The sequence below is a fragment of the Vigna unguiculata genome, chromosome 6 (assembly GCF_037176805.1).
Source record: "Vigna unguiculata cultivar grain cowpea cultivar isolate G323 ecotype 2 chromosome 6, ASM3717680v1, whole genome shotgun sequence".
In the NCBI taxonomy this organism is placed as follows: domain Eukaryota; kingdom Viridiplantae; phylum Streptophyta; class Magnoliopsida; order Fabales; family Fabaceae; genus Vigna; species Vigna unguiculata.
This window is the reverse complement of record NC_140797.1, coordinates 48,428,169-48,450,886: the sequence shown is the minus strand read 5'-3', so window position 1 is coordinate 48,450,886 and position 22,718 is coordinate 48,428,169. Positions and strand designations below refer to the sequence as shown.

General features: G+C 31.4%; 4 protein-coding genes and 1 non-coding gene across 5 annotated transcripts; 3 read left to right on the top strand and 2 right to left on the bottom strand.

Annotated features, from left to right (window-relative positions):
* Positions 1-3,855: 3,855 nt before the first annotated feature.
* Positions 3,856-5,129, bottom strand: FKBP12 (FK506-binding protein 12). The gene is made up of 5 exons (XM_028075306.2): positions 4,890-5,129; positions 4,738-4,771; positions 4,597-4,658; positions 4,434-4,486; positions 3,856-4,097 (listed from the first exon to the last, which is right to left on the bottom strand). The coding sequence occupies exons 1-5, from the start codon at positions 4,975-4,977 to the stop codon at positions 3,996-3,998; spliced, it is 339 nt and encodes a 112-aa protein (XP_027931107.1). The 5' UTR covers positions 4,978-5,129; the 3' UTR covers positions 3,856-3,995.
* A 926-nt stretch (positions 5,130-6,055) lies between these two features.
* LOC114187658 (uncharacterized) lies at positions 6,056-8,281 on the top strand. The gene has a single exon (XM_028075965.2). It carries the CDS (start codon positions 6,636-6,638, stop codon positions 7,776-7,778), a length of 1,143 nt encoding a protein of 380 aa, XP_027931766.2. The 5' UTR covers positions 6,056-6,635; the 3' UTR covers positions 7,779-8,281.
* A 2,243-nt stretch (positions 8,282-10,524) lies between these two features.
* On the top strand, positions 10,525-10,596 carry TRNAH-GUG (transfer RNA histidin (anticodon GUG)). Its single transcript has one exon. It is a non-coding gene; the product is annotated as a tRNA-His (tRNA).
* A 489-nt stretch (positions 10,597-11,085) lies between these two features.
* Positions 11,086-11,373, top strand: LOC114188095 (dolichyl-diphosphooligosaccharide--protein glycosyltransferase subunit 4A). The gene has a single exon (XM_028076618.2). The coding sequence runs from the start codon at positions 11,104-11,106 to the stop codon at positions 11,215-11,217; it is 114 nt and encodes a 37-aa protein (XP_027932419.1). The 5' UTR covers positions 11,086-11,103; the 3' UTR covers positions 11,218-11,373.
* Positions 11,374-12,776: 1,403 nt separating this feature from the next.
* On the bottom strand, positions 12,777-17,554 carry LOC114188093 (uncharacterized). Its single transcript, XM_028076616.2, has 3 exons — positions 17,096-17,554; positions 16,858-16,923; positions 12,777-13,515 (listed from the first exon to the last, which is right to left on the bottom strand). Exons 1-3 carry the CDS (start codon positions 17,552-17,554, stop codon positions 13,054-13,056), a joined length of 987 nt encoding a protein of 328 aa, XP_027932417.2. The 3' UTR covers positions 12,777-13,053.
* Between the last annotated feature and the right edge of the window lie 5,164 nt (positions 17,555-22,718).

Genomic DNA, 22,718 nt, shown 5'->3' with positions numbered 1-22,718 from the left:
TGGGCCTAATTGTTACACATTTTCAAAAATATGGACTTAATTGAGACTAAAAAAAATCTTAGGACCTATTTGAGATTTTTCAACAAAAACATGGATAAAGGGAGTATTTTAACCTTTAAATTATCCTTCCGAAACAAGTGAAATTGCAAAATTACACGATCTTACTAGTTGTTATGTAATGATTGAAGATTTAGCCATGATTTTCTTTTGGTGACATATAACTTCCACAACAGTCCTGATTTATTCATTGCTTCCCAATGTATGAAGCAAAATGTGAAAGTTGCTTAAGAAATGAATTGATGAAGATGTCCCTAATTAATTATCTGTCGATTATCAAAGCAAAAGCATTGGCATAGGGTTGAATGGTTATAATTAAAACAATTATGATGACAATAACATTGCCCAAACAAAAGCCAGAGTTCAGTGGAGCAAAGACACAAACATGTGCCATTCACTCATGAATAATCTAATACACTCATTAACTTCGTAATTTGTTGTTAGCTAGTCATTGAAACGAAACCAAACTCCAGGGCCCAATCGCCCCCACCAAAGTCACCACACTGGCACGAGGTACATGGAACCAATGATGCAACAAAGCACGACCATAAAAATAAGAGAATTATTATGCAAATAGTAGATCATGTTCATCAAGTGCAGCTCCCATTTTCAGCCCACCAACCACAATCATCCAATCCAACATACTACACCCGTGCATTTCATGAAAAAGCCAAAACAAACACAACAAAAGACTCCAAATTTATAAAAGGGCAATACCATTATACCATGTAATAATTCATGCATATATTGTAAGTTATCTGTAGGGTGCTGGGGTGAATTCCTCAGACACTTTCAATTCATACATTGTGCTCACAGATCCATATAATAAGAAGCTGTTTAATCTTATTGGGTATGAAGATTTATCAAGTCAACATAATCATGGCATTATGAATACGATTAATCTAATGGGAAAAAAAAATGTGTGAAAGAACATAAAAGAAATAATACCATTTTGCTTGGAGGAGAGGGCACAAGCACCAAATACCAAAATCTATAATGAGGTCCTTCCTTTGGGTTACAGCTACACCAAAGTGCGGTTGGATTTCAGAGACTGGATGCTACAATTCAGGGATTCCTTTCACCTTTTTCATTGAATAACACATACATGAATTGATTGATTTCTGATTTTATCCCTTTTAAAAGAGAAAGGGAAAAAAAAATTCATACCTTTAGGCTCCGCAACACTTTCTTTCCACTTCAAATGATATTTCAGATGGCTTTATCAGAAACACTGATAGTAGTTGTCCTACTAAATACTTTTTTTTTGTTTTTCTGAGCAAAATGGCAAATTATTAATCAGAATACTGTCATGAGATCTTTGTTCTGAATTCCTCTGCTTGAAACCAACTTTAGCAGTATTGGAATATTGGAATGATTTGCAATGTAGAATTATTCTCTTTGAAAACCTTCATCATGGTTTAATCATCACTGCATTGAAAGAGATCTTGCATCCTTTCACCGTGAAAATTTAGAAGGTCTTGTGATGGGAATGCAGCGTTGACAATTTGATTTTTTTTTTTCCACATTTGAATGTTATATCGGTAATAGTTTGATCCATAATACCAAAACTAAAAATAACTCATTTCTTCGTATAAACCAGGCAAACATTTTTTTTCTAAAATTTGCTGAAAACTTAATATCTAAACTAGAAATGACGATTTGCATAATATATAATGTCAAGTTTTCAATATTGAAGTCACCACTTTGAGGACTTTACCCAACACCACATAAGGTATTGGTGCACAATTGTACCACAAGAGATACTTCTTTAGTCTATATATACTTCTAAAAGCACAAAAACATTTTTCAAGGGGGAAAAACTCCCTAAGTAAGAAGCTACCCTATTCAATAAGCAATGCCATTTGCTTCTATTTCCACTTAGGCCATTGCTATTTACACCACTCTTTTTTCATTCTTTCATGCTGCCCACAGTTTTTATACAAAATATCTTTCACAGAATTTATTTATTGTGAAATTAATAATATAATAAGTAGCTTTTGTAATGTATAAAAGAAAATACATTTCCGTAGAGCCGTCAAAATGGGTTATAACCCGCGAGCCAACCCGACTCATCATGAGTTTGGATCAGGTTGGGTTAAAAAAAAAAATACAAATTTCAATACGGGTTAAATATGAACCCAACCCACTAAGAACCCGGCTCATTCGGTTGAATCCGTGATAAGCCGGATTGACTTACCAATCCACCAATAAATTTTAAATATTAAATTATTATATATTATATATGTATATTATATATATATATATATATATATTATATATATATATATATATATATATTATAATATATATATATATATATATATATATATATATATATAATATGTATATATGTATAGATTATATGTGTATATATTATATTATATTATATTATATATATATATATATATATTGTAGATGGGAATAAAAAAAGATGTTTCAAGAGATGAAAATGTTGTGGATTTATTCATTCAAGATTCTAATACTATAGTTTGATAAGTGATAATAATGATTTGATGTTATATGGTAATTTATATTTTTGTGATTTTGGTTTGTATTTGGATTGTATTGAAGTTTATTTAGATTTTAATCAAAATTATAATTTAGTTTTCTTGAGATTAAAGAAAAAAATTGTGTGTTTTTTTTAAGTAAACGGCCAACCCGGTTAATCTGCCAACTTGTGGTGAGTCGGGTTGGGTTCTAATTTTGTTGGTTCACTAATAAGTGAGTCGGGTTGGATTGACCCACTAAGTGCCCAAAATTGTGTGTTTTTTTAAGTAAACCAGTGACTCAACCCGTTTAATCCGCCAACATGTGGTGGGTCGGGTTAAGTTCTAATTTTGTTGACTCACTAATAAGTGAGTCGGGTTGAATTGACCCATTAAGTGCCCAACCCGTCACGGGTCGAGCCGGGTTAGATTGGATGACCCGTTTTGACAGCTCTACATTTCCGTTAAGTTATATATGAGATACACAACGTTTTGGGAGGATAATTTTTCAGATTTTTTTTTAAAAGGCGTAATAGTAAACCCTTGGATATCACTAATTAAAAAAAATTCTTGCGCTGGGCAGTACCTCTTAGAATTATTGTTACCTTGATTACGGCCAATTTAAGGGCATTACATGAAACAGTTGCTTTTTAAAACTAGATGTAAAAGTATTAGCTTAGGGTTAACCGAGTTTAGTGTTTAGAGCTGATAGTCCACAATTCAAGGGTGAAGTAGCATTATCATAATTTCTTAACATCCTTCACTTCTCTTCATTAATAAGAATAATTATTCTCATAATTCCAAGTTGCTCTATCAACTGGGTCAAGCTAAGAAATTGAAGCAGAAGAGGGAAATAACTCAAGTAAAAGATGCAAACTCTGAAGAAGAAAAAAGACCCGGGGCTGAGGCTGCATCGGGGTTTAAGCGGCACCTAAATATGCTCATGAGAAAGCAACACATTCCACATCCAAGGATGGCTGTAAATAGTGCTATTCCCATGCAACTACCATAAATCTAGGCTTGTAGCAACAGCTTTACCAACAAAAGCAAATCTTGATAACTATATCCCTATTATTACTATTAACAATAGCAAAGCCTGCTATCAATCTACAAGTGCAGTGGTCACAATAGATTAGGGAAGAACGGTCAAATGGTCAAAGACTAGATTCTATACGATACGAAAAGAAATCTACAGCCTTTCGCATGGAAGCAGAAAATAAGGTGATGCCGTTACCAGATAATATTAATTTGCCCAAGAAATGAAAAAAGAAAGTAAAGGGTACGAAATATAATGTTAAGAGAGTTTGAGATCGTTCAAGAACTAATTTAGCATTTCGATTAAACAACTCAGTCACTGTAAATATCACTCATTGCATTGGGATACCATTACACATGTCCATGAAAATAGATGATCTTATTCTTTGCGCGGAGACAGACAAACTAAAAAGGTTTTCAATTCGCACTTAGGACTTCAATTTCAAACTCCAGAACAGAGTTGGGCTGTATTCCCCAAGCAGGAAAGCCACCGGCACCATAAGCATAATCAGGAGTGCACTGCAAGATCATCAACAATGTGAACAACAGGTCTATAAAATTAAATAACCTTCCACCCCCGAAAGAGGCAACAAACAAACATCAAGGAATTAATAAAAGTACTATGGATTCAGCACCAACAAATGGTAAGATACAGCTAATTGTATTGACACCAACAACACTCATTTGGATGTAATATCAGAAAAATAAACTGAGTAATGCAGCATATATATGTAGAGGAGAAAACAAAGATGAAGGATATTCCAAGAATTGAGAATGCGAGCCACGCAAAAGATTCAAGAAGCTGTGAGATTTTTCAAGTGGGAACATGTAAGAGAAAGGAGTTGCTAGCATTACCCGGAGACGAGCAACTTCACCAATTTGCATGCCAATCACACCTTCATCCCATCCTACAGACACAGATCGTTGAAAAAAAAAATATTACGATGAATTTACATTAGAAAACAAAATAGAAAGTATTATAGAAATAATGAATAGGAAGTAAGTGAAAATGGTATACCTTTGATGACAGAGCCTTGGCCGATTTTGAAGGAGAAAGGGGTTTGGCCAGGATCCTTTGTGCTGCAAGAAAAAAAAAAGGAGTGATGAATGAGTATATTGAAAAGAAAGGAAGACGGAAATTAAATGGTAATCAGGTAACCTCCAAAATTTCTGAGTAAGATCGCCGTTCTTCCCTGCGCACAGAATCGCAAAGGTAAGTGCATCAAAGAAGGATGAGATCTAACACCGCTGGGAAAAGTGAGAGAGAGATTTAGGGTTTAGAAAGGGAAAGGGGGAGAGAGAATAACGAACCGAAACCAGTGCAGTGAACGGTGACGTTTTGACCAGGAAGTGGCTTGGGACCGGTGCCAGCCCTCAACAATTGCTTCTCCACTCCCATTTTCTTCTCTGATTCCTCTTCTATTCTCTGTTTCTTCTTCTTCTTCTTCTTCTCTTCACTCCTCTGTTATGCCTACTCTTCCGTGCTCTTCTTTTATACTCCCTCCTTCCAGAGATCTCTACTTTGATATTTATTTTTTAGTTATAACAATATACAACCATCTCAGTTTTAGCATATATTTCATACTTTTTTAATTACATTATTTTTATAATAACTAATATTTATTTAAATTACTCTAAAATGGAGTCATGATTCCTTTTATACTAACATTGATTTAAATTATAAGACAACCACATCTCATATAATATAATATATAATAATAAATAAAACAAAATTAAATATAATAAATAAATATACTAAAATATAAGGGATAGTAATAAAAAAAATTACAAAGTTACTAGCTAGTTAAAATTTTTTATAACTTATTATCACTAAAATTTTCTTAAGGTAAACTGCTTTAAAAAATACTTACCAAATGACTGAACTAGGTCATAAACGATACAAATAAATCAGTAACTGATCTTTTTTCTTACTAAATAAATTCTATACGTTAGATATTTATGAAAAATAAAAAAAAGGCGAAACTGTTTCAAAGAGAATCAACAATTATGTTGCAACTAATTATGCATTTTGAAAATTTTACTAAATGTTTGAATAAAAACATACACAACAAAAAATATTTCACTATATATTATTATAAATACAAAAACACTAAAACTAAATCAAATTTCTAAATTTCATAGGTATTTGATTCGTTAAAAGAATATAATAAAATATTTTTAATCCATATTATCATAGTACATCCAAAAGTATTTGTCTCCATGTTTACAAGAATTAAAGTGGCGGTTAAAAACATATTTCATTATATTATCCAAAAACCTATCTTTATAAAACACATTTAATCAGAAAAAATAAAATTGAAATTAACTTTAATAATCTTCCTAACCCCACGTCTCATGTCAAATTGAATTACACACCCTTACAACGACACAACAGTGAAGCTTCGCCACAGACCTGTGACATGGTTTCAGAGGCCAACCTTGTCTTCCTCAATCTAGCTCAGTTTCACCCAACTTGCAGATATTGATCTTACATTACATGGCAAAACAATAACAACCTTGTTCCAAGAAAATAAAAATCCTAAATTTAACCCCAAGCAAAGGAGATTGATGGTGGTGGAGGTTTGACACTAAACATAGTATTTAGCGAAAATGCCTCCTCACAAACGCTCTCCTGTCTCTCTGTATAAAGTTGAAGCTCTCTTCCCCTTTCTTGTCAGCGTTTCATTCTCAGTCACAAATTCTTGATTTTCCTCATCTTGTCACTGTCTCGTCGTCTCCTCTTCCTGGTTCGGGTGGCACTCTTCGTTCTCAGATTAATTCAACTGGGTGATCGAAAGTGAAGGCCACCGATCTGGGTTACCAAAACCTTTACTTTGGAGGTTGAGAGGATGAGGCAGCTGAATCTTGATGTGCAGAATACAAAGTAATCTTGTCGGTCTCAAGGGTGAAAACCAACGCTTCCAGGTTTCTCTGTCTCTGAGTTTATCTCCTTACTAGTTTATTTCCTTTGTTGGTATCTCTCTCCTCTTTGCGTCCTCTATCCAACCGCTCTCGATCTCGATTACTGCTTCTTAAACAAAATCTCGTTTTGCTCGGATGGAAACCGCCGTGGGGACCACCGTGAAGAACCATTTGCACGATGGAAAAATCAATACTTTCGTCGTTAATAGGACTCCCAATGCGCTCGTTTTGCGCATTTTGTCGCGCTCCTTGTTCTTGATCTTGGTCCTTGCCTCCTTGCCTTTCCTGCTAAAAGCTCTCATAGGTTTATCTTCCTCACCCAACGCTGCACATGGCTCTCTGAATGTGGAACAACTGGATTTTATTCTTGACAATTTCGCCGACGAGGGTCTCCTCAAAGATAACGACAAGACACTCCTTGTGAACTCTCCCGTTCCGAATGGCTTTGACAATGAGATGCACGTTCTCATGGACTCTGATTCGGAGAGCAAGAAGTTGTTCGTGGACGAGTCTTACCATTTTGTATTAACGAATGGCTCCATCGATGTGGACTTTATTGACCGCATTCTGAAAATCAACGGCATTTTGGCATTTCCTCTGGGGCCTAAACCGTCAGATTATGCTTTCAGAGAAAAAGCTAATTACAGAGTTGTTCACATGATGCGATACGGGTTTCTTATTGTCGGGTTGAAGAAAACTGGGCCAGCCAAGAGGATGGAAGATTCTGATGCTTCCACCAAGAAGAAGCAGTTGGCGAAGGAGAGAAAGGCGCTGGAGGGTCTTGAAGATGTTCATTTGGAGCCTCCGGGAAAGGCTTGGGTTAAGTCGAGAAATTACTCGAGTAGTATAAAGTATCTACCTGACGTGGTGGGTGATTCTCTTGAAGGGTACAACCGGAGAGTGTTCATCAGTGCAGGGTTGGCTGAGGAGAACGAGAGAGTGATGGAATGGTTCAACAGAAACTACCCGACGAAGAATAAAAAGTTTGAGACTCACAGCCTGGTGGCGGCGCCGGAAAAGCATTGTGATGTTTCTGGTTGGTTATGTAAGAATGTGAGGGAGGAAGATTATGTGGTGATGAAGGCAGAAGCAGAGGTTGTTGAGGAGATGATGGTGAAGAAGAGAGCAGTGGGTTTGGTGGATGAACTGTTCCTGGAGTGTAAGAACGAGTGGTGGCACTCGGAGAAGACCATGAATGGAAGAGCGTATTGGGAGTGTCTCACTTTGTATGGGAGGCTAAGGGATGCAGGAGTTGCAGTGCACCAATGGTGGGACTAATTCAATGAATTAATATCCAACATTGAAGCTTCTACTGAGATTAGTGTTGGTTGTAAATTTTGATTGTAAATTTTAGAACTTAGAAATTTACTTTTGTTTTCTATGAGTAAAATAGGTGCAAGTAACGATTGTGATTTGAGTCTGTTAAATCGAATAAGTTATGGGTATGCATTATTGGAGCATTACGAAGTGAATGAAGGCCATGGATGGTGATGGAAGCACAATATGAAACTCAGCTAAGAGAGCAAGGTGTTGCAAGGAGAAGTGAAGACGTGACAAGTGAGAAAGTGAGCATAGAAGATGCGACTCAGACACAGAGAACAGTACCAACCACTTTAAGCTATGGATATATTTTTAATTAATTTCCTACCTTGCATGTTTTATATTTTTAGCCGAAGTCTTTAGGAAAGTCAACGCACGAAGGCTATTTAAAAGCCCTTCATTCTCTTGTAAACATTTTTTTCATATTGAATGAAGTGAGTGATTTCTAGAGTTATATAGAAGAGATCCTTCCTTTCTTTTCTTTTTCTTTACTTCGTTTCTTAAGTTTCTCCAAGTGGTGTAATGTCATGCATCAATCTATAGGTTTCTTGAAGTTTCTCTAGGTGTAATAACAATTGAAAAACTCCCGATGTTTTCGGAAGAAGGAACACTTCAATAGTTGACAAACGGAAAAAGATTAAATATGTATTTTGTCCCTTAAGTTTAAATGAAATTTGGAATGAGTCTCTTTTCGAAATTTTTGACCAATTTAGTCCTTTATTTTTAAAAATACGTGAATTTAATCCTTTTAACCAAATTTTATTAAGTTTATCTAACGATTCAAACACATTTCATACTAATATTTGAATTGTTTATATCGTTTGACACATTTTCGCTTTAATGTTAACTCAAATATTATCATAAAATGCGTTTAAAATGTCAAATAAACTTAACAAAATTTGATAAGAATGACTAAATTCACGCATTTTTATATATGAATGATTAAATTGGTATAAAGTTTAAAAAAGAAACTAATTCTAAAATTTACTTAAACTTGAGGGACCAAAAACATATTTAACCCAATGGAAAATAATACTCTGATAAAGTTTTTCTTAATAAACTGTGACAAACTATCTATTTAGGTTAAAAAAAAGTACTACTTTGTTACTTTATTTTGGTTAAAAAAAGTAATATATTTAATTTTATTAATGGAAAATTTTTGGCGAAAAATTATTTTTTAACAAAATTTTGTTGATAATGCACACATGGTACCACCTCAATGGATGAAGAAAAAGGTTTCATGTGACTAAGAATGAGATGAAAAAGATTTGATGCGTGTTGAAGAGTAAACTTTGTAAAAAAAGAAGTTTGTCAAAGTATCATAATCCTAACTCAAATGTCATCCTAAAATGCTTTGACATATCCGATTTAATGCAGTTAAGAAGATTATATTCATTCAATTTTTATAAGTTTGGAATCAAAATATAACAAAGTCTAAAACAGATACAAATTCAAATGTTAGATTAGTTTAGGAACTAAAATCATATTTAACATCAAATTCGACTGTGAACTTAAGGTTATAATACACATTGAATGATTGAGAAATGAAAATAACTTTAACTTTTAATTGCTATTTATGTATATTTTTCAATTTCTATAAATTTCTATAATGTACTACATTATACATAAGCATGAATATAACTTTCATAGTCTAACATAAAATTGATTAATTTTGTTCTTATTAATAAACTCTTTAATAATCATGTTAATTTTAAGGACTACAAAATATTTTGAAATACCTTTATATATAGGGGTGACAACGAGTCGGGTCAAACACGAATAGTATCTATCCACTATCCGACCTAAAAACAAAAATTCACTTGTTACCTACCCATTTATCTGTCATGTACTCGTTTAAAAAATACTCGTAGAGTTTTTAAATTTCGTGAGAATCCGTTGATACTTATATACTAACAAATATTTAATATATATATATTATATTTTTTTTAAATAAAATTATAAAATATGATATAAATTAAAATAAATATAAATCAAATTTTCATTTTAATTAAATTTAACATAATAAAATATAAATTAATTTTAATTTTAATTAAATTTAATTAAATATAATATAAATTAAGTTTTAATTTTAATTTTTTTACAAAATATCCATGAATACGGATAATATAATACCCACACCTAACCTATTTATAAATATATATTAAAATACTCTATACTTCCAATATTAAATATCCGCCGCAAATCTTATCAATAAATAATACATGCGGGGAATAAGTATCGTGGTTATTTATACTAGCATAAACATAGGCGCGATATCGCGTCTGTGTATGTATTTTTTTAATATGCATGATATTATATTAGTAATGGATGATATTGTAATGTTATTAAGTTAATAAACAAAAATAAAATTATATTTATCAAAAATAAATTGAAATGTATGGACAAAATATGAAAAAATAATTGTTAAATGAATAGGAGAAAAAAAGAAGAAGATAGTAAATAGTTTTATAGAAACTTGTAAAAATAACCAATAATTTTTGAGAATTTAACAAATAAATACATCATAAAAGATAAAGTTAGAATTATAAAATGTGGGAACAAAATAGAGAATCTTCTATGTAGTTAGTTATAGATTTATATTTAAAATTTCGAATAACTGTGTTAACATATTATCTTTCCTTTATTTGGAATCCAATTACTAGATTTAAACATTTAAAAAATAGATCACCGTTTATTTCATGAAGTGGCTGTAGTTTAGTGGTGAGAATTCCACGTTGTGGCCGTGGAGACCTGGGCTCGAATCCCAGCAGCCACACAGTGTTTTTTATTTTATGCATTAACTCGTTGAAGTAAACCACACACATTAGAATGTGTAGAAAGTGGATGAAGACGGACACTCTAGCTTCATAAAGAAGTTGCTGTAGTTTAGTGGTAAGAATTCCACGTTGTGGCCGTGGAGACCTGGGCTCGAATCCCAGCAGCCACACTGTATTTTTAATTTTAAATCCTTGAAATAAACGACGGCGTTTAGAATGTAGCCAAAAAGTCTAGGTCAACGCACACACCCTTGCTTCTTAAAGAGTCGGGGGCAGTGCGTGTTCCTCACCATATCGCGATCCATCAAACAATTTCATTCAACAACTCTCAAGGTCGATTTCTTATTTATTTAATTACTTTAATTTCTCTATTTGCTGTGCTCGCAGAATAATATGACGGAGAATTCAATTCCTTTACGTTGATTACTGTGAAGCAACGAGTGTGTTTCTTAGTTATTTGATTTGATTTTATTCTTTGTCATGTCCAGATCTAGAACGTAAGAGATATGATTGATGATGAAGCCTTGGGAGTCATTGCCAATTTTCTCGGCATCTTGATTTTTGCTTTGGTTATAGCTTATCACTTTGTCACAGCAGACCCCAAATATGAAGCCAGCTAAGATATATACTTCAAATTTTATCTCTGATATGTATTCAGTTTTGCTGATCGAAGGGTTCTATGTATGACTTTTTTATGAAACTAGAATTTGATTGAGGCTTATTATACCGGCTGAATCTTAAATACTTTGGAATCGAATGGTAACCATGTTTTTGTATATCTAGATTAGCTATGGATGCTTAATGGTACAATGCGCGCGGAATTGTTTGAATTAACTAATTGAGAATGTGAATTGTTGATTGACCCTTATTCATTAGTTCCCTTGTACACCAAAATTGTAGGGAAAAATAAATCAGAGCAAAACAAACTAAGTAACTAAACATGATGGGAATTGAAAGCTAGTGCTGTGGTGTGAACCTTTGTTTTACTGCAGAATTGCACATAAGCAACATTAATTACGGTATTTGTATCTCCTGTGCAGTATGTATATATTGTAGCAATTTGATAATGGAACTACCTAGACAAGGATTAGTAATTGTGGGAGGAACTGGTGGAGAAGGGTGGAACTGTGGGAATGAATGGCAACCTATACTCTGGCCAGTTAGCTATTAGGGGGAATCAAGGATAAATCACGCGAACAGGGGAATTCCCCATGTTGGGCAATGTGGATGCCACAAAATTTATTGGGGTTAAATTGGTATGGAGATGATATTTCCAAGGATTGTTTGTGAATGTCTGACTTGTTTGTGGGGTGGGGAGAGACTTATTGTTAGAGAGCAAATAGTAGTAACAGGTTCTATATTGGATAGAATGTACAAATTGTTCAACATGCATAGCTTATAGTCTGACTTCAGTTTTCAAGAAGTTGAATGTAACTTTGCAGAAACATCTTTAAACTCAATGTAGTTCAGAGGATGCAGAAGGCTTTCCAGAACATAGGTTTATAGTATGTTTGCTTCCGTGGTGGAGATGTGAATTTTCGTATCTACTAATTGTAAGTCAATAGCTTAAGCCTCTGCGTTTTTTCAAGAGAATTGGGGTGATTTCTTTAGTTCAGGTTTTTAAATTTCGGGTTGGATGAAATGCAGATAGATTTACCTGTGCGATTTTGCTTCTACCATATTAATGAAATTTTTTTCGGGTTCTTCCTTGTAGATGTACCTCGTGCATTTTTATTGGTGTTCTATCTTTCATTTAGCTATTTTGTTTCCGTGGTGGGAGTGGAGGGATAGTTTGAAAGTTTGAATATCAGGAGAAGAAAACGATAGATATTTATTTCCTATTTTTGTCTTTTCTTCAATATTAGAAGAATTTAAAGAAGAGAACAGTGATTATATTATATCTCATGAATTGTATGAATTACATTTTGATATGTTACTTTATATCTCATCTCCTTCATTATTCTTAATAATAGGACTATATCCGTGTATTATTTGTGTTTTTACCTTTCTCCATCAACTAAATTAATGTGATGTTTTTCTTCCTTTCTTCTCTATTCTCTTAGACCAAAACAAACTACAGAAGCAAAAAACATGGAGAACGAAACCCAAGGGCCCAAGTGAAATACTTGTAATAATGTAAATGTAGTTAGTTAGATATCTAATTAGGATGATGGAAGAGTTTAAATTAAAGAACGAGACATTATAATTTGTATAGCTGTAATCATTCGCAATCTGTAATCTATAATACAAGAAAAAGTAGAAACAATAGCGATAACACACATAAACTGAAAAGAAATACAGTATTTCACACCATACGACAAAAGTAGAAGGAAAACACCACAGAAGGCTCTCACACAAAAGGAATCAGGCAATATCTATGGCAAGCATGCAACTTGGCACTGGTAGGAATCAGACTGAGATGGTAGCTTGCCCAGGATGAAGAAATGAAAGGTAGTTTAAGGGGTGGAGGTGGAAGGTGGTGGGGAGAGGAATGGGATGGAGGGCATAGTAGTTGGAATTGTGAATGTGGGAAATGGAGGAACATTGATTGTTGGAATTGTTGGGATGTTGGTAGGAAGTGGAGGCAAAGTGGTAGGGAGAGATGGGATAGTGGGCAGTGGAGGAACATTACCCTGAGGAAGGGCTGGAATTGAAGGCATAGGTGGCAATGTTGGTTTAGGCAAAGAGGGAATGCCGGGCAAATTTGGTGCACTTGCCTGCATAAGATGGCGAGCTGCTAGGCTCATGCTCATCATGCCTGCGAAGGTCAGAGCAAGAACAAAAACTGTGATGAATGATTTGTTGGAGGCCATAGTTGTCTGAAGAAGAGATATTGCTATGTATGAAAATGGTGTGTATTTTGTTTGAGATTGTATGAAAGGGTGAAGGATATATATAGGGCTTGCTATGGTTTCATTTCAGCTGAACTTTGTTTGGAGAAGCAAATAGAACCTAAAGAAAGTTTTTGTTAGTTCACCTTCCTCCTTTATTTGAATAAATAATAATTTTACTATGTTGGACTGATAAGCTGGTTGGGTGTTATTAAGTGTTATAGCTCCCAATATGTCAAACGTAGGATGACATATTTTACTATGTTGGACTGATAAGGTGGTTGGGTGTTATTAAGTTATAGCTCTCAATATGTCAAACGTAGGATGACCAACTCATACATATTTTGGGGTTGGAAAAAAAGGGGAATAGCCTGAGAGTTGAGTTGAGTTGGCTCATCTAACACAGTTCATTTCAGCTGCCAGACGTCACCCTTTACACTCAATGCCTTCTCACACACTCAAGCTTTAGACATTTCGAGTCACGCTACCATTTTGAGGCTTTGACCGAGTCAATTTTCACCACCATGTAAGAGGATTTTATTCTTGTAAATTTTTCTAATAATCTTTCCCACTATTTTCATTTTTACGATACAGAATACTGATGCAAAGTTTCATTTTTACGATGCAAAGTTTCAGTTCAAACTTATATCTTCTAACAAAATAAAACGAAAAATACATATTGCATTCTCTTATCTAACTCTTAAAGGCCGTACTCTATCAATCAAGTAAAAAAAATGTATCCCTTAACTAGACACACTTCGGAACAAAAGTTAAGCCGAGATACATGTCTTCATATTTCGTCTAATCAGAACCGTTTCCATAATATATTTAATAGTTACACATTCATTAGAAATTAATCTTATTGTCAATTTAAAATACACCTTTTCTTTTTTCAATCTTTCTGAGATTCTTTTAAAGACAAGACTCTAACAAGAACTTCCACAATTTAAATTAGGCCCATGGGCCAACATGCCTTTTTAAAAAAAAGAAATTTTTTTTATAAAACTTTCCATATTCAACAAATTGAGAAACTTTAACAAAATTAAACAAAAATTTTGGAAAGTTAAATGATAAATTGATAATTCAACATTTTTATCATATATGTACTTTGACATACACAATGTATTATTCAAATTTTAACACATTAAAAAATATATAATATTTGTCTTTTCTAGTCATATAAAAATTTAAAAATTTGGAACATCCATGGAAAAGTCTAGAAGGAGAGTAACCAATATACACAACTGTAAGTTTTTATTTTTATTTTTTATTTTATGTGTTTTATGTGGGTCAATAGGTTGGCCTGCACAAGTCAGTCTACGCAGGCTACAGACTTTTGTGGGTCAGCAAGCTCAATATCTTAACTTGTCTTGCATTTCTTTGACAGGCCAGCAGACCGGCCTATCGAGCCAAGCTCAAATTGTCACTCTTAATTTAAATACATTTATTTTCTTTCAATCTTTCGATATTCTTTTAAGAACAAGACTCTAGCAAGAGCTTTGAGTTTCAAAGTCTGAAAATGTGGTTTCAAAAACGAACTCTCTTCCCCCTTAAACGTTGTAGTTATTATTGCATATACATACATATATATATATATGTATACATATATATATATATATATATATATATATATATATATATATATATATATATATACATGTATACATATATATATATATATATATATATGTATACATGTATATATGTATACATATATATATATATATATATATATATATATATATATATATATATATATATATATATATATATATATATATATATATAATCTTAGGTTCCAAAACAAGTTTTAGAAAAACCTCACAAGAACTGCCATGCTATATTCAACCCAATGATGACAGCAGAAGCGGAACTACGTTGGGACTAAGGGGGTCATGGCCCCCAATTTTCTTTTGTTAAATTTAATTTAATATATGATTTTAAATATATTTTTTTAAATTTAATATTTTAATAAATATTTACACATTTATATTTTTTATGTTTTCTTTTTCACATTTATTTTTTAATTTAATTTTTTAAATAAAAATAATTATTTTATTAATATTATTTTTAAATGGTTATTTGTTTAATTTAATTATTTTTTATTTTTTAAAATTGAACCATTAATTATACTAAAATTATAAAAATTATTTATATTTAATTTTATAATTATAATAATAATCATTGTAATTTTATTATTCTTTATTATCATAAAAAAAGTAAATACAATGTTTTGATTAGTTTATATAAAAATTTTAGGATTACTCTTTTGGTTTCTCGTTCAAAAATATTAAGTTGGTCATCTAGTTTCTTTTTTAATCTCAATTTGATCCAAATTTTAAAAAATTATGTAATTTTGTTCTTTTTCGTTAAATTTATTAAAAATCAAATTAATAATTTTTCATCAAAATTGAAGTTGTGAATGATTTGCTTTGTTGGTATAATTGGCATAATCGTAGTATCAATTTTGATGAAAAATCTTTGTTCCGCTTGAAAATATTTAATGAAAAAGATAAAATTGCATTAATTTTATGAGATCCAGACCAAATTGAAACTAAAAAACACTATAGGACCAATATGATATTTTTAGACAAAAAAATGGACCAAATAATAATTTAACCAAAATTTTGGTACTCCCAACGTATTGTATGAAGTTCCGCCACTGAATGACAGTAAAGTAGAAAATAAACATGACACTGGGGAAGGTAGTGCTTGAATTTTTATTTTACTGCACATATGCAATTCAAGGCATTGCTACATATATGTATCTGCTGCGGAGCATGTATGTGTTGTAGTAATGCTATGAAGATTGGTACATTTGGGAGGTATTGGTGAGAAAGCCAGAAGATGGCGAATGAAGGGTGAGGGAAATGGAGGAAAAGTTATCCCAGCTGGAGAATTTCCCAAATCAGGCAATGTTGATGCTTAGCGTTTCTACTGAATTGAACATTAAGTGGCAAAGCAGTGAAGAAGAAAGGGAAGAGAAGTGTTGGAGATTTTTCTCGTATATAGATGCAAAAGCTAACCAGTTCATTTTAATGCTGTTTTATATTGCAGTTAAAGATCTTCTTTTCCATGTTGAATATTGGTATACGCGCAGAGAATATTTCCAAGATCGATTATTTGCATAAATGCTTAACTGCTTTGAGTGTGAAGGGTGTGAAAGTTTCCCTCTTCTTCTAATTTTATTGTCCAGCATTGAACCCATTTTCTTTTAGGATTTCTCCGATTGTTGTTTCGTTAAATATCACAGGTTGGTGATTTCAACGGTACCTCTAAGTTCAGTGGAGCGCAGATAAATATTTAAGACAGCGATTTACAAGCCTTAACAAGTCCATTGATTCATGTTCTCAGAATCAACGAAAACAATATATATTGTTGTTATAACTTGTTTTTGTATTGATTTCTTTCTTTACTTCTACTCGTTACCTGGTGTTGGAAGATTTTAAAAGTGAAAAGACATGATAATTGTATAACTGTGTAATCAGTAACAATCTACAACATAAGGAAGAATTACAAGAAATTCATAAATTGAAAAGACAATAACTGTGATTGACACCAAACAACAAATACAGCACATACGAGGTGTGACATAAACGAAAGGAATGAAACCATGCACGCATGCAACGTAGCCGAGGATGAAGAAATGAAAGCAGCAATAATTTCAAGGAGAGGAGGTGGAAGGTGGTGGGGAGAGGAAGGGGATGGAGGGCATGGTAGTTGGAATTGTGAAGGTGGGAATTGAGGGCAATGAATTCATTGGAGGAAGGTTGAGCTGTGGAAGTGGAGGCAGAGTGTTAGTCAGAGATGGCAGTGTTGTTGGAAGTGAAGGCAAAGGTGGAACAGTGGTCTGAGGTAGTGTTGGAAGTGAAGGAAAAGGAGGCAATGCTGCTGGTTTAGGCAAAGAGGGAATTGTTGGAAAATTTGGTGCAGTATTCTGCAAAAGATGGCGTGCTGCTAGGCTCATGCTCATGCTTGAGAAGGCCAGAGCAAGAACAAAAACTGTGATCAGTGATTTGGTGGAGGCCATAGCTGAATCAATGAGAACTAATGATGAAGAAGAGTTGCAGAATATATATGAAACTGTTATGTATTTGCTTTTTGAGATTGTATGAGGTTGAAACATAGTGCTTGCTCTTATATATAGGTTAAGGGAAGCAAATAGAGCCTTACCAATCGTTTATGTTAGTTCACCTTCCCATATTTGAATAATTTAGCAGTGTTTATATCTAACAAGAACCGAACTGGGAATTCGGGGAAAAACGTAAGAGTTGGTTCATCTAACTTTGTTGGATTGAATTACATATCTTAAAAGGCTTTTAAGTTTTTATCTCGATTTGTTATTTATTTTGTTCGTAATACCGTCCAATTGATTCTCCTTTGTAAAATTCAATTTATACGTAAAATGATTTTATTTTGCCGAGAAACTTATTTTATTTTATTTTTTTAAAATTGTTGAGAAATTTATTACAAATTATCCAGAAGCAATTAAAGTTACCTATTTATGTAATTAAAGGGCTGCAAATTAGATACTATATAGGAAAAAGTAGAATTACAAAATGATAATGTGCATATTTGTTTATAAAACTACAGGACTAATTGCTGCAGTGCATGTAAATAATGAGGCCATGGCTGAATCAATGGATTGGAATTGAAAATATGAGAGGCTGAAAGTTGAACCATTCTAGAGTCGTTCAACTTTCGATAACCAAAAATGTTTTTGTTAGCTCACCTTCTTCCACTATTTCAATATGTCAAGAATAGATCAGTTGGTTCATCTAACTTAGTTTATATATATATATATATATATATATATATATATATATATATATATATATATATATATATATATATATATATATATATATTTTAATTTATAAATAACTAATTAATCAAAGAGTAATGACTTTTTATCTTTAAAATTTTCTGAAATCAAAGTTTACTTTACACCTTTATTTAGTTATACTTTTTTTAGTTAATAAATAAATATCAGCATTTTCTATATATATAAGAGGGAAGACACTAGTGCTTATTTAGTTTTTGAAATCAATGTATAGGTTTCGGTTAATAAACATATCAAAATATAATGACAGTTTTTAAATATTGCGAACCTATATTACTAGTAATTTTGTTTTATAATTATATTTTTTTAATATGGATTGCGAGATGACAACCGGATTAGGAAAAAATAGTGCTTACCTACTACTCGATTCATAATAAAAAATCTGATTTGTTATTTGATTCATTATCCGTTTAGATAATATTTTTTTTTTCTGGATTTGGATGTTTACATATATTTAGAAAAAATAATTATCCCTAAATTCTAGATATTATTATTGACCAAAGACCATTTCCAAATTTGGGTTAAACTTAAAGAACCAAAAATATATTTATTCCTAACAAATATTCACGGTATTTTAAAACCCGTGGGTAACCCCACCCAATTATTTTAAAAAAATATTTTATAATTTTGTAAAATAAAATTTAAATAAAAAAAATTAAATTAAATATAAATTAAATATAAATATAAATATAAATTAAATTAAATTAAATATAAATTAATTTAATCTAGTAAAGTATAAATTAAATTTTAATTAAAATAAAACAAATTAAATTTTATTTTTATTTTTTTGTTGATAATGAATATCCGTGATATGTGAATACGAATAGTATAATGTCTGCACCTAACCTGTTTATGAACGAATATTAAAGTACCCGCTATCTCCTACTCACATATAATATCTATCCATATATCTATCAACTATCCATCACAACTATAAGAATAATTTTATGATTCATATATATATATATATATATATATATTGTATTTTATCACATCTCTACTAAATTTCGACACTAAGGTTAATTTATTTTAAATAAAAATATGGCACCTCACAATCTTGTTTTTTCATTACAGATAAAAATGAGGCGTGAACCCGTGTTGGATGGATATCCCCACTTCGACCTTTCATTCTTGGACAGTACAATTGGTCCTTCTTTCATTTTTGTTTTTTCCCATAACACCAAACTTTTCCAGTAATGTTGGTACACTCAAAGGGAGCTACAATACTCACATGCATAACATGTTCTCTCTGCTGCATGATAGGGACTCTATGAAATCATGATTTTTAAATTTTAATCTTCATTTAATTTTATTTCCTATTTAATCTCCATAAATTATATAAAATGTCAACTAAAATTATATTATTTTTAAATCTAAACACTAAAAATAAAATTTTAAAAGAAAAATTAAATCTATGTATAAAAAACACTCTTATAAACTTGTAAATTTAATTAAACTTCAACTTCATATGAATTTTGAGTATTTTCGATTGAATGTTTATTGAAAGAAGTTTGAGTTTGTTAAATAAAATTCACAATTTTTATATTTCTTTAAGTCAGTATCTATGTTTAATTTCTTTTGTTAATTGTGCGTGAGTATCGTTTTGTTTTATTTTGTTTACTCGTCTATACATCCTATAAAATTATAAGACTTTTTATTTAATATAAAAGTAATATTATAATTAATATAAAATGACGAATAATTTTTATTATTTTAATTAAAATATATTGGATTAGAAAATATCTTGGCGGTGACAAACCATCAATTAATAATAATACCAAAGTCATGAAAAAAAAATGACCCCCTCATCATCAACATATCTCCAAACATGAACAATAAAAATAATTCATCATTTTACATTTGAATATAGTATCTTTTGCTTATATTAATCACATGACATAACATTTCACTCAGTTAAATATAATAATTGATTCCTATATAATTATATTTGACATAAACATTATGTTTTAAATTCTAGATTAAATATGTTAAAAGATCAAATATAATGAGTTATTGGAAACGCTTTGTAAACACTATATTTTGATTCCATCTATTCATTGTAAGAGAAAAATCATCTGTCCTGAAATGTCATGCTTTTTATTTTTACCTGTGATGTAATATTTAAAGGTTAAGTTGACAAAAGTGTGTTTCCAAACAGATAAGGTTGTATTAATATGTAAAAATTGCGCTTTTTCTAAGAAAAACAAAGAAATCAGAAGTCATTGACATTGTCCCATGTATGGCAGATTATTAAAATTCTGGGGTTAAAATTATGCTTCATTTTGTATTGTCCTACATAAGGAACGTGCACTGCTCTTTTAGTTATATCATTGAGGTTAATATGTTAGTTCTGAAGCTCTACAAATAAATGTAACACCTGTTCAATTTACTAATAATAATAATGACTTTAGTTTATAAGTACAGAATGGATGTGGGAGAATCCACCAAAATTATACTTTTAGTTTAAATTCGTAAAGAATACTGAGAATTACAAGGCATGATGATGACAATTACTAGTATTTGTTAATGTGTGTATATGATAAATGAATCCTGCCAAAAGAAAAACAGAAGAAGCTAAAAAATAGCTTAATTAGATGACAATGAAAGGAACTATAGTGAGAGCATTCAGAAATGGAAGATCTGTACCAATCAAACAAAGAAATTCCATAATTTATTGAAGTAGAAGACAAGAAGTCTGATACAACATTACAAACACAGTAATTATTGTGCTTCAGTAAAAGTGACTGAAACAACATAGAAACTGAAGATGAGAAGTAACACATAAAGCAGCCAACACAAGCAGAAGAAGAAGACATTATAAATAGTAGATGGAAGAAGTAAAGGATGGAGTTACTAGTGATAGATTTCATGGGGTTTTTTTGACTGCCTTATTAGCAGCTTCGGTAAATGGAATTTCGGGAAATTGCAAATCGGGTAATGGAATATTCTCAAGTATGTCAGCATGTGGCAATTTAGGATGGAGGATGAAGTCAGGGAGTGGGGGTTGGACGGAAATATCCAGATCAGGTGAATCATAATCTTCATCCGGTGGAAACAGTATTTTTGTGGTGAGACGTGCTTCTGCAACCCTAGAGTGAGTTATGATGATGGATGAAAATGTCAGAAGCAGAAGAGGTAAAACCATAAACGAACTGCTACGACCTATTCTTCAAGAGCTACCAAAGGACAACACTTTTCTTAATCAATGCTTTCTGCAAAGAAAATTGGCTTGAATATGCTTGGGGTGGTAGTGCCCTTTTATAGATCAGGAACTGCATCCCGTTGCACATGGATGGGGCCTTATCAGTAAAACTCTCTAAATTCTTTCGTACCATGTAATAATACTATCAAAATTAGGGTTTCTTCACAATTCTTTAACATAATCATGTTACCCATTGTTTCAGTGCCAATGGAGATCATCGCCTCAATATCACAAGAGATCACCGTATTTCAAAGATAAAAAAGAAGGTACACTGATCAATAGTTCATACTAAATCACATCAAAAAATAAAATATGAGAATCAAAAAATAAGAGACATTTTTTTATTTTTATCATTTATTTCTTGATGTGACTTAGTGTGAACTATTGATTCTTTCAAAGAAAAAGATAGTGATACATTAATCAATTGTTCATACTAAATCACGTTAGAAAATAAAAAATGAAAGTCAAAAAATAAGAGTCATAATATCATTTTTCCTTTTAAGATATATTGTTTTTCATACATCGTAACGATTATTTTTTAATCATCACAAACTTAACTAAATTCACAATGAAACTTCCTTTTTCTTTTACCTAAACTTTTTAAGAACAAAACTTAAAGGTAGTATTTTCCGACGGTCATTTATGTGATTTTTTCAACTTTATTAAAAAATAGCACCTATATAAGTCTTTTCTTGTGCTTGTTCACTTCATTGAGAAGGTAAATAGTGTGTTCTTTTAGAGATGATACAAGGTGATGGGAGGAGTTGATTAGAGGGATGAACTGAAAAAATCAATCTCACCATCTACAGTGAGATTAGAGGATGACACAATTGAATTTACCAAATTACCCTTCATTTTTTTAATTTTTGTTACATGTGATTTAGCGGTTAAAATCAATACACGTGGTGATTTTAGTTCACTTTCTTAATTTTATGTTAATAGTAATAGTAATTTATTATGGTTATAATAAAAAATTATTACTTTTAAAATTACTATTAAAAAGAAAAAAAGTTTCCAAGTAAATTAATTATTTTCCACCTTATATATTAAATTTATTTTTATACAAAATATATTGTATTATTCATTTTTTATAAATATTTTTTATATTTTCAATAATTCAATAAAATTTATAAAATAATTTTAAATTATTCATATATAATTTTATATTACCTATAACAATAGGAACATTTTGGTAATTTAACTTTTTTTATTCTATTAAAAGTTTTTTTAATATATCATATCAGT

Bases quoted from the DNA above. Each gene is read 5' to 3' on its own strand.
- LOC114187658 (XM_028075965.2), top strand. From the start codon at position 6,636: ATGGAAACCGCCGTGGGGACCACCGTGAAGAACCATTTGCACGATGGA.
- LOC114188093 (XM_028076616.2), bottom strand. From the start codon at position 17,554: ATGTTTCAACCTCATACAATCTCAAAAAGCAAATACATAACAGTTTCA. The intron at 16,924-17,095 runs TGAAATTATTGC...CTTATGTTGTAG, and splicing joins CACCTTCCACCTCCTCTCCT to ATTGTTACTGATTACACAGT. The intron at 13,516-16,857 runs GTAACGAGTAGA...AAGTTCAGCTGA, and splicing joins TTAAAATCTTCCAACACCAG to AATGAAACCATAGCAAGCCC.
- FKBP12 (XM_028075306.2), bottom strand. From the start codon at position 4,977: ATGGGAGTGGAGAAGCAATTGTTGAGGGCTGGCACCGGTCCCAAGCCA. The intron at 4,772-4,889 runs GTTCGTTATTCT...TTCTGTGCGCAG, and splicing joins CGTTCACTGCACTGGTTTCG to GGAAGAACGGCGATCTTACT. The intron at 4,659-4,737 runs GTTACCTGATTA...TTTTTCTTGCAG, and splicing joins CTTACTCAGAAATTTTGGAG to CACAAAGGATCCTGGCCAAA.
- LOC114188095 (XM_028076618.2), top strand. From the start codon at position 11,104: ATGATTGATGATGAAGCCTTGGGAGTCATTGCCAATTTTCTCGGCATC.